Source organism: Bombina bombina, chromosome 6 (genome assembly GCF_027579735.1).
Source record: "Bombina bombina isolate aBomBom1 chromosome 6, aBomBom1.pri, whole genome shotgun sequence".
NCBI classification, from domain to species: Eukaryota; Metazoa; Chordata; class Amphibia; order Anura; family Bombinatoridae; genus Bombina; species Bombina bombina.
The window spans coordinates 547,069,966-547,085,264 of record NC_069504.1 but is presented as its reverse complement, the minus strand read 5'-3'; the positions used below and the strand labels follow the sequence as shown (position 1 = coordinate 547,085,264).

Below are 15,299 nucleotides of genomic sequence, written 5' to 3'. Positions count from 1 at the left end.
AAGCTGAAACGTCAAGACTGGGCCAAGAAATATCTCAAGACTAATTTTTCTAAGGTTTTATGGACTGATGAAATGAGAGTGAGTCTTGATGGGCCAGATGGATGGGCCCGTGGCGGGATTGGTAAAGGGCAGAGAGCTCCAGTCCGACTCAGACGCCAGCAAGGTGGAGGTGGAGTACTGGTTTGGGCTGGTATCATCAAAGATGAGCTTGTGGGGCCTTTTCGGGTTGAGGATGGAGTCAAGCTCAACTCCCAGTCCTACTGCCAGTTTCTGGAAGACACCTTCTTCAAGCAGTGGTACAGGAAGAAGTCTGCATCCTTCAAGAAAAACATGATTTTCATGCAGGACAATGCTCCATGACACGCGTCCAAGTACTCCACAGCGTGGCTGGCAAGAAAGGGTATAAAAGAAGAAAATCTAATGACATGGCCTCCTTGTTCACCTGATCTGAACCCCATTGAGAACCTGTGGTCCATCATCAAATGTGAGATTTACAAGGAGGGAAAACAGTACACCTCTCTGAACAGTGTCTGGGAGGCTGTGGTTGCTGCTGCACGCAATGTTGATGGTGAACAGATCAAAACACTGACAGAATCCATGGATGGCAGGCTTTTGAGTGTCCTTGCAAAGAAAGGTGGCTATATTGGTCACTGATTTGTGTTTGTTTTGTTTTTGAATGTCAGAAATGTATATTTGTGAATTTTGAGATGTTATATTGGTTTCACTGGTAAAAATAAATAATTGAAATGGGTATAAATTTGTTTTTTGTTAAGTTGCCTAATAATTATGCACAGTAATAGTCACCTGCACACACAGATATCCCCCTAAAATAGCTATAACTAAAAACAAACTAAAAACTACTTCCAAAAATATTCAGCTTTGATATTAATGAGTTTTTTGGGTTCATTGAGAACATGGTTGTTGTTCAATAATACAATTAATCCTCAAAAATACAACTTGCCTAATAATTCTGCACTCCCTGTATAAACTCACTGTTATAATATTTGCCTAGATTTTACATAGTAACAGTTAGAGGACAGCTGAGTTAGCAGACTGTCACACACTGCTCACTACAGTCTTATGCATCAGACAGACAGTGATAACTCTTGCTAGGTAGCAACCTCCTATGGGAACTACAGGAACCTTGCAACACAAGTGCAGTGACATATCATATGCTGGTACCCTCAGTACACTGTTTCTGTCTATGTTTTAGGAGTCATGAAACCTTTTTATCTAAATTAAACACCACTGCACATAGATCAATGTGTTTTGGGGAAAAAGCAGTTGGCTAAAAGAATAACTTACACAATAGTTTAATTCCATATATATTACAAAAGCCCTTATCTTATTTTCTTTATTCAGAAATGTTTCCCTCTGAATGCATAGCTCTTTGTTATTCTGCATATGCACTTATGCATAGCTATTATTAATAGATGATGCTTAGTACATATTTGCAGGTAAAATCGGTATATATATATATATATATATATGTGTGTGTGTGTGTGTAGATTTTGCTGGATCTACACTTACATCTCATTGTAGTAAATCTACCAGGGTGCATAAAGAGTTAAAAAAATGGGCCAATTTATTATAGTGCGAGCGGACATGATACGATGTAGCGTATCATGTCCGCTGCACATTGATAAATGCTGACAGCATACACTGTCAGCATTTATCATTGCACCAGCAGTTGTTGCTTGTGCAATGCCACCCCCTGCAGATTTACGGCCGCTAGCAAGGGGTGTCAATCAACCCAATCGTATTTGATCGGGTTGATTTCTGTCCGCTGCCTCAGAGCAGGCGAACAAGTTATGGAGTAGCGGTCCTTAGACCGCTGCTTCATAACTTCTGTTTCCGGTGAGCCTGAAGGCTCGGAGCTTGATAATTCGGCCCCAAAGTCTGATAAAGGGCTGTGAAGCATCACTATTTTCACAATCCATTTTTAATACGTTCTACAAATCCAGTGAGTGCGGATCTCTCTACTATTGGATTTTATATATAAATAAATACACATACAGATACAGGGGTGGAAAAATATCACTACAGTTTACTAGGTAGGGGAGAACAGGCTGAAAATCTGTATTATATATAATGATATATTCTATATTTAAATTATTATATTATAATTATAATATTATCTATATAATATATATAATAATATATTATATATTTAATTATTATATTATTATTATATAATATATCATATATACAGGGTGGAAATAAAACAAATACCAAACTATAAAGTTTACTAATTGGGGAGAAAAGTTATTAGTCCACTTAATGTTTAAGATAGGGAAAGCAAAAATTTTCATCCGGTGAAACATCTTACTCATCTGGGGCTAAGGATTAGTGAAAGAACGGAAAAATACTGTATATATCTTTCTAACAATGACAGAAGCACCAGTGTGCTAGTAACCATTTTATCATTGTTATTGCTGGATCAAAATCTGCATGAATGCTTTTTTAGAGCACGGTATTTGTTGCTTTAATATTATAATAAAATGTAATATTAGCATTAGTGATCCACAAAAATACACCAGTGTTGGTTAAATGCATTGTGAAGATGCAGCACAATAGATCCGACTCTATCCTCATATAAATATGTGTTTCTTGCAGTGCACCAAGTGGCTGAACGAGTGGAATCTCTTGGCCAGTTTGTAATGAAAACAAGAAGAACGCTGAAGGGTCACGGTAATAAAGTCCTCTGCATGGACTGGTGCAAAGACAAAAGAAGAATTGTGAGCTCGTCACAGGTAAATAATTGCTACCTTATATACATTAAAAGCACTATGGGGGTTGGTTATGCTTTCCTAACGTGCTTATTCAAAGCTAAGGAGTCCTTTTGGTTTTGGACCTGTGTTTGGATAAGAGATTTGATTAGATTATTATTTTGCTTTATTTTGAATGTGCACTGGGCAAGCAAACCATAAATATATTTTTGTAACAAAATCAAACAGCTGATACACAAGGAATCAGTACACTATACCCATGGGATTTACAGTCTAGGTCTTCCTACTATAGTGTTTATTAGGGCTAGATCCATGCCACTACTGACAACTACAGCTTTGTTACATATCAGAAGTCATTTTCTTATAAAATAAAATCCAAAATCCAGCACCCATTGAAATTAAAATAGATATTTAGCGGTAGCTAGAGGCTAATAGTAACAGCTATTCATTTCTCTGAGAGTCACTAAAACCTTTTTTTTCTTTTCAAAATGTTATTTATAAAGATGGCATAACAGAAAAATGAAGATACAAGACTTTACATATATGCATTTGTGTTTGTGCGCGAGTACGGCGTTAGTTTCCCCCCACACTTTTTTGCTCCATTGACTTCTATGGGGAAATATGCTAACATGCAATATTCAAAGCTTGTCTTTTTACGTGCATTGGGTTAGTGCACAAGTGCAAACTTTTTGTTTTCAAATACGCAAGCTACCCCACTCGCACAAAAAGCTTACTTCTAACGGAGTTAGCGTATGAGCGGGAGCGTTAACTACCACGCCATTTGTAATCTGGCCCACAATAAATCCTATCTGCAACCCCCCTCACAGATATAAACTCTAACCACAATGATCTCCATAACTGCAATTAACCTCACCTACCCACTTCACACAAAGTTAGCCACACTTCATAATCTATATTAACCATGCTCCCTAACCACCCACACTACCCCCAGAACAATAAGCATTACCCTCACCGACCTGCCTATCTGCTATGCCTGCCAATCCACTGCACTTAATCTTAATCGTTCTGTGACCCCCACTACAATTAACTACTAAGCACTTGGACCTAGTACCTCTATTAACTGTATATCACCTGTACCATAATTATGACACCCCCAAGCACAATAGTCCTAGCAACTACTTTACCTCTTAAACCAGTGATAGCCATCTTCAGCCACTTCTAGCCTATCTGAAGATGGTTTACCACACCCTCTTCACCAATGTAGTTCTAGGCCCAATGTTAATGGCTGACTATATATCATTTTTTTATTGAAGTTAAAGCATATATCATCAGAGCAAGGACTCGCCCTAAGGCCAAAGTTACAACAAAGAGAGTAATACATTGTCTATATAAAGGCATTATTGAGAGAGTAATATGCGCATATAGCAAGAGAAAATACATTTCCAATCTGATTATGAAGATAGACAGTATCTTTAGGCGAGATGAGACAGAACTTCATTTTATATTATATTGTCAGCGTATGAACTCCACACTCTAATAATATTTAACCTAAGACCAAAATAACAACCTGTGGAGGGTTAGCATAGATATCAGCCACTCTTGGGCCGAGGTATATAGGAGGGAGGGGGATATTCAGCGGGTAAGCACCGCTATACGTATAGGGAAAGGGGTGGGGGGACGGAGCCATATATAAATGTAAATGGCATATGATACTTGGTGTGGACTCACAAGTGCCCAATCATAGAGATCATAGGCTTGGTAGCTGGGTTACTAAAAAGCCAAATGAGATATACCTTGTATAGTTAGTCTACTTAGGAGTATATAGAGGGATAAAGTAACATTTTAACACAAAGTGGAGTAACTGGGTAGGGGCTAAAGGCAACTCTGCTGATTCATTCAGGGAGACCCAAACATTACAAGCATAAACTACAAAGAAATGTATATATGTCACGATAATAGCAATTTACTTAGGTGCTCAGGACTGATCTAAAGAATAGCGAAACAGGCAATATATGAGCTTATCCAGATATTGCGTAGCAAACTTGCCCACTAGCTGAAGTGGAGTATGATAGAGAATATACATTTCCATATAACATTTGAGAAGATAGTAAACTGTTTGGTAACGATGAGATACATTTGACCATACAATAAACACATTATATAAGTAGTACACATCATAACCTGCAAGGAGGTAAGGCAATTTATAGAATCCCTTTAACATTAATTTATAATAGAACTAAATAGGTTATCTTCCGGGCCTATATTATAAGAGTGTGATGCAGTGGCATCTGAGCATTTATAAGCACCAGCAAGTGTGTGAAAGACATATTAGCAAACATTGCAATAAGCATGTTGTAGATTCAGAAAGAACCTGGGGAGAAATATAATATTTCTGCTATAGGAGTGTGTAGTGAACAAAGTGTATTAGCAGAGTAAAGAAACAAAGCTGAATTCTATACCCAATATCTTATTTCTGTGATGTGGTAGGGTCTAATCTACGTACATTTACAAAATGTTTTATTACATGTAGGGCTTCATGCTGTCTGTTTCCTTTCAAATCTCCTATCTGGAGTCTAATACAGTTCTGTTCCCATAGTTTAAAGCTGCCTAGATTAGGTTACAACATAACTATTACCCCTACATCTCATTAAGAAAACTTAACAATTTAGGCAATGCAATTCTATATGAGCAGGGATATGATTTTAAAACTAACTACCTACTAAATGTATAGTATGAATAAGCTATGACAGTTATTTATAATCAGCCACCTTGGAAGGAAACGGCATGTCACAATCTATACCCGCACTCAAAAACAAGTGCTGATTATGGAGGTGTGTAAAAGTACATAACTTCTGCTAATTACTGCAGTCCTGAAAGGTTTCCGATGAACATTCTGTAGCCTACTTGGCTTAAATTATAGTTTATAACTCACAGCCAGGACAAATTTAGTAAATTAGATGACTGACCAGGGCAAATCAGGAGAGCGTTTGCATAATTTCAAGTATAGCCCTCCGGTTTGTCTCAGTTTTAACCTATGCCCAATCGTAGTTTGAAACATGAAAGCTGAGGTCCAGACTTGCTCCCAGAGAGTGTATGCAAAAAAATGACCAGGGGCATCGTGTCTCTAAGCTTTGTTACTTCTAATGCTTGCCTGGGAAGCTTTATGGAAGGGTCCCCTGCGTCCCACTCCAAGGCCCCCCAGTAGCTCCCTCCAGGGGAAGAGACCGCAGAGAAAGAAATACAGAGTCCGTGGATTCTCCGCCTCCCTCCCGGAGGCTTGACTGTTGTCCCCAAAGTCGCCGGCAAGGCTAGCGGTAGGTACCGCTCTTCAGTAGTTGGAAGGTGCGGCTTGGGGCCCCGAGGCAGCCGCAGTAAGCGCTACATACCTGTAATCTGGAGGGATCCCTCTGGCCTCGGCACAGCGGTCTTTACATGGACCGGAACAGCTGAGCTTGCAGATGTCAGATTGTCGCTCACATTGCCAGACACTACTATAGTCGAATCCCGTCTGGGCTGCTTTGCTTGTGGTGGCTCAGATGGGTATTGTGTAGATAGCAGATTTTCTGATGGGTCCGCCACGTGGGTGTCATATCTGGATAAGCGAGCAACGCCATCTTGGCCTCGCAGCACCTCAATGTCGGATCTTAAGCTGCGAAAATGAGTATCAGCTTTGTCAAGGAGATCCCTTAGGATAGTAGCAAAATGTATGGAAGTTTCCTCAATTTCATAGGCTTGATAGATAGGATATAAAGATTTCTAGGACTGCTTACATAAAGGCTTTAGTGAACAGGTTTCAGGAGCTCTCCTAAAACACGTCTATCCTCTATGGTAGTTGGCTCCGCCCCCTCGACTATTTATATTTTGATTAATTTAGGAAACCTCTCTGTCAGAATTTTACCCTCCCACTCTTTTCATTGGCTAATCACTGAGGGCTGTGTTTGAATAGGGGAATACACAAATTAGACAAGACGTTTATTTGAAGCACAATCAAAAGAAATAATCAGATTTGCTTTCTTTTTTTAAAATTATTCTTTATCTTTACAATATTTACCATGTGTTAAGTGAACAGTTGGATATTTGAATCTTTAGAGATATTTGATTGTACCTTATTATTCTACATCATGTAGTACAGTTTAGAGTTAGTAAAAATATTTTTTTTTCAGATTTTTCACCACTTTCTTTTTTTTTTATATAAAATTATTAATTTAGATATATAAATGTATGTCTCTTTTTTATTGTAGGATGGAAAGGTGATTGTGTGGGATGCATTTACAACCAATAAGGTAAGTCATACCCATATTGATTAATGGTGTATATGCAAAACTTGCTGGTAAAAATATAGCAATACATATATCCATGTGCGTATATCAAACACATAAGAAAAGTAAGTACTGACAGTATTTTCAGTGGAACCCTTGCAAAGGCATATTGTCATTGGGCTGTGTGTTAACATTGCTTATACATAGTTGCAGATGGTACAAAAACAAATGACTGGTTATCAGCCATTTCCCCTGGAATCATTATACTTCGGCAGCAGAATGCAACATGAAAGTATTTCACTAATAAGCTGGTATAACCCTGTGTATTAAAGAAAGGCTGGCATGTCAAATTTACTTTTTTTTAAAAAAAAATTATTGTACAAACTATTTTACCAGCATTTAAAAAAAAATGCAGCCTGTAAAGAAGCACTACAATAATTTTCCTATTAAAGGGATAGTAAACACCAAACATGTTATTGTTTAAAAAGATAGATAGTCCCTTTATTTATCATTACCCAGTTTTGCATAACCAACATTGTTATATAAATACAGGTAGCCCTCAGTTTACACCGGGGTTAGGTTCCAGAAGGAATGGTTGTAAATCAAAAACGTTGTAAATTGAAACCCAGTTTATAATGTAAGTCAATGGGAAGTGAGGGAGTTAGGTTCCAGGTCCCTCTCAAAATTGTCATAAGTAACACCTAATAAATTATTTTTAAAGCTTTGAAATGAAGACTTTAAATGCTAAACAGCATTCTAAACAGTATCAAATAATCACACAACACAGAATATATAATTAAACTAAGTTAAATGAACAAAAACATTTGCTAAACTGCATTATAAACCTTATGAAATAATCACAGAACACAGACTTTACTTGCATTTTTCTGCAAACAGTTCCTTGTATGCATTCAAATCTGGACTGATTTATAGACAGGAAGATCTTGTTCCTATAAAAACTGCTCGATAGCTCATGTCTAGCTAGCTACACTGATTCATTTCAGCCTGCTTGTGTGTATCTTTACTGCAACACAAGCGGACAGCTCCACCTACTGGCTATTTTAATCAATGCACTGCTTTCTCAATGCTTTTTAATAGCAGTCACATGACTAAAAAAAAGGATGTTATTCTGAAACAGCGCAAATTGAACTGGCGGAAACCGAGGGCCACCTGTATACTTTTTACCTCTGTAATTACCTTGTATCTAAGCTTCTGCTGACTGCCGCCTTATCTAAGATCTTTTGACAGACTTGCATTTCAGGCAATTAGTGCTGATTCTTAAATAACTTCACGTGCGTGAGCACTGTGTTATCTATATGAAACACATGAACTAACGCCCTCTAGCTGTGAACAACTATCAAATACATTCAGCTGAGAGACTGCCTTAAGGGCTTAGAAATTAGCATATGAGCCTACCTAAGTTTAGCTTTCAACTAAGAATAACAAGAGAACAAAGCAAATTTGATAATAAAAGTAAATTAGAAAGTTGTTTAACTTTACATGCCCTATCTGAATCATGAAAGTTTAATTTGGACTTTACTATCCCTTTAAATAAAACTTGATCTCAAGGTTTAGAAAAGATTTGGGTGTTACTCTTAAAGAGGGTGATCAGTTGCTCCCAGATAAGTGGGGAGGAAGAATGGAGTCCATAGTCATCAAATGAAAATAGGTATGGCGTAAAGCCCTCTGTTTAATAATAATACTGGCATTGTACCCTTCACATTGTACCTACTGGCATTGTACCCTTCACATTGTACCCTTCACAAAATCAGAATAGAGCTGTTTGATCCATAGCCTAGTTTAATTGTGATCCTTTTAATTCCCAATGACAACATTTTTTTCAGTAAATGCTCTGTTCATGTATATGCTTGTATGAATTACAGGAACATGCAGTTACAATGCCTTGTACATGGGTGATGGCCTGTGCATATGCGCCCTCTGGCTGTGCTATTGCATGTGGGTAAGTATATTTCTGATTCAGTTTACTGGAGGTTACACATGAAAATGAATAATTGACAAATACACAATAAAAAGACAATGCAACATCACTTATTTTGAATTTGAAATGAGCAGTAGAATATTTTCTGGTAAATTTTAAAGTTAATTCAAATTTTCCTCCACCAGTATCATGTGACAGCCATCAGCCAATCACAAAATCCATATACATATATACTTTTGCACATGCTCTGTAGGAGTTAGAGCATCAGAAAGTGTGCATATAAAAAGAATGTGCACGTTTTAATAATGCAAGTATATTGAAAGTTTTACTCTATCTAAATTATGATACTTTCTTTTTAAATTTAGTGGCCCTTTAAGTTTGTCTTGTTTTTTATTTTTATACTATTTCTCATGAGCTATTTTCAAGTTGTTTTTTTTTGCATATGTTAGCGTGAGCTGTTTTATAGAGCTTTATTTTTTTTTATTTTAATTTGTTTGTTCTGTAACATTTTGAAGATGTTGTTGTGATGGCAGTATACTTCACAGTGACACTCCATCTATGTAATGACAAGTGAACAGTTACAAGATAGATTCTGCTTTGTTGTATAAAATGGATAGTGGCTCACAACTTGGATGTTGCGAGGGGTGGGTAGATATTTTTTATGAATTCCTTAATTTTTTGAGTTTTTAAAAGGAAAAGAGTGGGAAGGCGCAATCCTGTTCAGAAGTTCAATAATGTAGACGTAAGCACTGTAAAACACACTCGTGAACGTGTTCGGACTTTATGTTAACAAAAACGCGTTTCCTTTAAAAAATAAATTCACAAAGGCAAAATCATATTTGAACATCTTCTTTGCAGATACAATATTGTAATGGAGCTGTTTCAAATTTTACAGTCACAGTACTGTTAAAATCCAGTATAAGAAGATGTCATAAGTCCTTGTAATAGAAACCAGTAGTCTCCTTCTTCTTTTCAGATATAGGTCACGTCAAATCGCAAATCTAAATAAATAATATAGTAATGTAAATATTGTAAGAAAACAATTCTCCTATAAAAAATGTTTAATAGTGTCAATTGAGAAAACATGCCTAATATGCCCATCATGCCTAGATACAAATGCATTCAGATAGTTAAGCAGTGGTGAGAATGGAATCGGATTGCAATAGTTTACTTTTGAATGTACAATTGCGTTATCATGTTTTAAAGCCCGGTTATGAAGATGCCTGCATTAAAAGTGATAATCATGACAGTGCGTGTGTCACCTAGGGGCCAATTCTCTAAATCTCTCCAGATCAGACATGGTTTTTAATGCTGACCCTCGTAGGGGCTGCCATGGTGGAATTATTGTAAAAAATGGTCAGTCCCTGCGAATGGCATTTTTGCTAAAATATGATTTTTGGTGAACAATTTTGTTACGATTTTTGATGCACCTTAACATTTTTATGTGAATGGTTCAATTATTAGTTTTCTATGATTTTTAAATTATAAATTTAATTGTGCACTTTTGTAATGTATGCATCTACTTCCTATATGAAAATGCAGTATACACCCTCTTAGGGAGACACCCTGTTTTCAGGGTAAAAAGTATCTTTATAGAATTCCACTAGGGAAACAGAAGCACTGGTGAGGATTCTTATAGAATTTCACCAGCCCAGAGAGCTATAGAGAATCATCCCCCTAGAAACAAACATTTACTGAAAGAATGACTACTAACACCCTAAGGTGTAATTAGCGGCGCTAACCACAAACAATCAGTACCAGACAGATATATTATGTCTATATCAAATAGACAATTACATACACAATGAGCAATATCTATGTAGATACAATATATCTAAAAAGTAAAGCATATATATACAGAATACATATGATACTATTGTATATATATAAATGCAGTGGGGACTTCCGGGGCGGAGCTCATGGAGTCAGGCAGGTCGAAGGCCGACTCCTAACTGAGCGTTCCTACCAAACCGCAGTGCCATCATCCTTGCCGGTAAAGCGGACCACTACCGAGCGGATATGTGAGCTGAGACCCGGCTCCAAGGCACCGAAGTCTTCAAGTGGCTTAAGGCCGATTCGCCACGGTCATAGCTTGAGTGCGGGAGACCTTCAGGTCCAACAGATACACCTCGAAGAAGGACCCGCTGCGTCTAAAAGACACCAGATAGACGCCTCACTGAAGCGAGCCTAACTGTCACAGCACCGGAGGACGGTTTTCCCTACAGAGCCAAGACAAGTACTCACAACTGTGGATTGCAGAGTGGAAACGACCGCAGGGCTGCCAGTGCCGCAGGTGCTGTGTACTCTTCCTGGGACGGCTGGGGCCGTCAGAGTCGCTCTGCCCTGCAGGTATAAAGTTGGAAGGTACCTGGCTATACTCCCTGCTAAAAAAGGAGGAAAAAGAGTGATAGCCGTTACAACACAGTACAAATACCGAGCAGAAGATACGGCTGTCCAGTCAAGGCTGCTCTATCACCTATCCTCATTACAACGGAAAAGGCAGCAGGAAAACGTTCTCAGAGGAGGAAAGATCTATTTTACTACCCTCTTCTCCTAAATAGAAAAAGAGTTTCCTTACTAGCAGCTACACTTTTAAACATCAAAAGCATCCACATTCTGAATAAGTTCAGCAGATGATTTTCAACGTAGGTGCTAAGTTGTGAAGCACCTTTAAAAGGAAGGCTACGATCCTCTGACATAATTTGGCTTCCTTTGGCCCGGCTTGAAGCAGTGGTAATCTTGCTTCTCTTCAACTGGATAGCTGCAGATGAGCACAGGACACTCAGCTCGCCTCATATGATCCTTTCAAGTGGGTTCATCCTACCCCCCAAAGAAGGCGCTCTTGTTTCTATCCTGGGCTACGCAAGTATTCGGGCCAGACTGGCCTTTATCCCCCTGTTTTTTCTTGCTACTAACTTTACATATTCAGTATAAACTGATCTGACTGCAGTGTTCTTTTTTTGTTTTTTTCCCCTCTTCTCCGGGACTATATTTTTCAAGGCTCCTATATTTTTCAAGGCTCCTACTGTTATGTTTTGCCTTGATTTGCCCGAGCTAAAGTGTTGCTGAAACTATGCATATAATTCTGTTGTTGCTATAGGAGTGTATGCTACTGTAACTGTGCCTAATTATCACGTCCAAGTAATCAGTCTGAATACTTCTAGGTATATAGTAATCTTGGCCGAAAATGTACTTATTTTTTGCGCTGAAATTTAAATTGATTATATTTGACTTCAGTGCTCCCTGCTATATTACTGTTTTTTTTTATTTTTATTTTTTCCCTGTACACCTTAATTATTAGTATAGTAAGATATTGCTAATTGTTCCGCATATCTCTGTTTATTAGACACAGTAATTTTTTTTTTTTTATCACCTATATCTGCCTTAAACCCAAGGTGTAATGTAGATGCATAATTATCTGTGTTACTGGTCATTCTTATATTGTTGAATAAGGCTACACTTATATTCTAAACTTTTCAAATCTATGGTGCAATTATAGATAGTCTGTCAGGATAGTCTGTTGTATACTGATGAGGCCATCTTGATACATTGTCCCTCTGTCAAACGATCTAGCAGGCTCTAGATACACTTAGTTTGTTTATAAAATATAAAAAAAAAAGAGAAACAGCACGCACACATATTCACTTTTTTTTTTTTTTCTCTCCTCATAGAGTTTTGCACGTTTTGCACAATATTTTCTATCACAACATTTAGGATTATTTAAAAGGTTATATCTTGATAACTATTTTCACTTAATGGAAAGATTTATCACTCAGGTGAAACAAAATTTACCCATAATGCCTGCTAAAACTAAAGAGAAAAAAAGAAAAACAATTGAGGTTAGCTCAGATTCTATATTAGAAGTCCAGGCCAGCCCTCCTGACACACAACCATTAATAACACAGCTAAGTCAATTATTTATACCCCAATTTGATTCTATTAAGAAAGATCTATCGAATATTACGTCCAGGCTTGACCTAATTTCATCAGAGGTCAAACAGTTTGCTACAAGAATTTGTGAAGCCGAATCTAGAATCTCAGATCTAGAAGATCTAGTCAATACACAAGATAGTACTTTACAAAAACAGGGAGATAAAATCTGTAATTTACAAAATCGCCTGGAGGCCCTAGAAGATCGCTCCAGGCGCAACAATGTTAGAATTGTTGGCCTGCCCGACACCCCAGAATTTGAGGATTTATTACATTTCACATCAACTGTTCTCCCACAAGCATTAGGTTTTCCTCCCCATCTACTCCCTTTATCAATAGAAAGAGCTCACCGAATAGGCCCCAGAAGGTTCAACCAAGATGGTTCAGTTAGAAACAGAATTTGCATATTTAAAACTCTTAGATTCCAAGATAAGGTTAAAATTTTCAAACTCTTTAAGAAATTAGAAACTTTCACTATAGCGAGCAAGAAAATCCTGTTATTTCAGGATTTTTCAAATGAAACTGCCCTTAAAAGAAAAAATATGGCACCCTTCTGTACTCAGTTGATCAATAAAGGGGAAAATGCTCGTATGCTCTATCCGGCCAGAATTATAGTAACGAAGGAAGGTAACAGGATATCTCTTGACTCTGTAGAAGAAGCTCAGAAATACTTATCTGATGGCTCTTAATGTCAATTTTAATATTTTGTACTGTGTGTTTTTTTTTTTTTCTCTCCCCCTTCTCCCCTCCCCTCTGTCCCCGGGTCTCGATGTCTGCACTTACTCCATCAATTATTAAAGTATATTATGATCCTAAATATCTTTATCTTAGATAGTTAATCTTACAGGATTAAGTTTAGCCGAAGAATTTAAACTCCTTTCCTGGAATGTAGGAGGTATAACCTCACCAATAAAGCGTAAATCTGTTATTCAAAGACTGGGAAAGTAAAATCCTACTATTGCTTTCCTCCAAGAAACCCATCTTAAAGATACTGAAATATCTAAACTTCAGTCTAAATGGATAGGAGAAGTTATAGCTACTCCCTGTTCTTCCAGAAAAAGCGGAGTTGCAATTCTAATCAATAAAAATCTCACATATAAGATTATTAATATAGAGAGGGACCCGGAAGCCAGATTTATATTATTACAGATTCAAATTCAAGATGTTAAATTGTTTCTATGTAATATATACGCCCCCAATAAGTTTTCACCTAAATTCTGGAAGATAATTCAGTCCAAGTTATTCCCCTACATTAATCAGAATGTTATAGTTGGGGGTGATTTTAATATGTCTCTATGTACTGAACTTGACAGATTTGATATTAGAAATAAAAAAGAATATGATCGACAAGCCAAGTATTTTAGATCTTTTTGCTATAAGATGAAACTTATTGATATCTGGAGAATTAAAAATCCCGATTCTCGGATTTTTACGTGTGAATCTAAAACTTATAAAACATTCTCTAGAATAGATTATATTCTAATATCAGAATCACTATCCATCTTTAAGCTAGTTCCTCAGGTAAATGATATTGTCCTATCAGACCATGCTAGCATTTCAATTGCGCTCCCCTATTTGACTCGAAATAAGAGTAATAACCAAACATTTTACTTTCCAAAATATCTTTATAACAATTCTAGATTTTCTTTATGGTTGAAACAAACTTGGAGAGATTATTGCGTCAATAACATTGCTTATTTTAATAAAATAGAAATATTTTGGGAATCTGCAAAGGCAGTTTTAAGAGGCGAGATAAAGGCCTATATGTGTATTATAAAAAAGAAAGCTGCTGCCCAAGAAATTCTTTTAGCTAATCAAGTTAAAACTGCATATAAAAGATATAATAATCTACGTAATGACCAAAATTGGAAAAAATACATAGAAGCTAGACAGGAAAGAGATGTCTTAATAAAGCAAAAAACCCAAGAGGAAGAAATCAAAAATAATCTCTACTATAAAAGTTTTCACGGTTGTTCTGCTAAATTTTTAGCTAAGCTAACTAGAAATAGGAAGAAAAAAAATGATATACTGGCCATAAGGACAGGTAATAAAAGATATTCAGACCCTCATGAAATTAGTAATTTCTTCCATTCATATTACCAGCATTTATATACTGGAATAGAACCAGATACAGTACAGGAAGAAATGTTTTGGTCTAAGATTAACCTGCCGAAAATGCTGGACACAGATTTAACTATACTAAATGCCCCCATAACTCAAGATGAAATAAGGAAAGCTATAGTAAAAACTAAATTAAATAAGGCAGCAGGACCTGACGGCCTTCCGGCTGAATTCTTTAAAATCTTAGCGGATGAAATCATAGAGACTTTAGAAAGACTTTATAATAGTTATTTTACCAATGATCAACAAATCTCAAAACATTTTACTGCAGCGAACATTTCTTTAATACTTAAAAAAGACAAAGACCCGGAAGATCCCGCGTCTTATAGACCCATATCTGTTCTTAATACAGACTACAAA

The 15,299-nt window shown here is 36.9% G+C and overlaps 1 protein-coding gene across 1 annotated transcript in view; it reads left to right on the top strand.

The window, feature by feature from the left end:
- GNB5 (G protein subunit beta 5) overlaps nucleotides 1-15,299 on the top strand; it is an 83,362-nt gene that overhangs the window by 6,311 nt on the left and 61,752 nt on the right. The window contains exons 2-4 of the mRNA XM_053719899.1: nucleotides 2,617-2,753; nucleotides 6,932-6,973; nucleotides 8,833-8,909. Of these exons, the coding sequence (XP_053575874.1) occupies nucleotides 2,617-2,753; nucleotides 6,932-6,973; nucleotides 8,833-8,909 (256 nt within the window). The remainder of the gene's footprint in view (nucleotides 1-2,616; nucleotides 2,754-6,931; nucleotides 6,974-8,832; nucleotides 8,910-15,299) is intronic.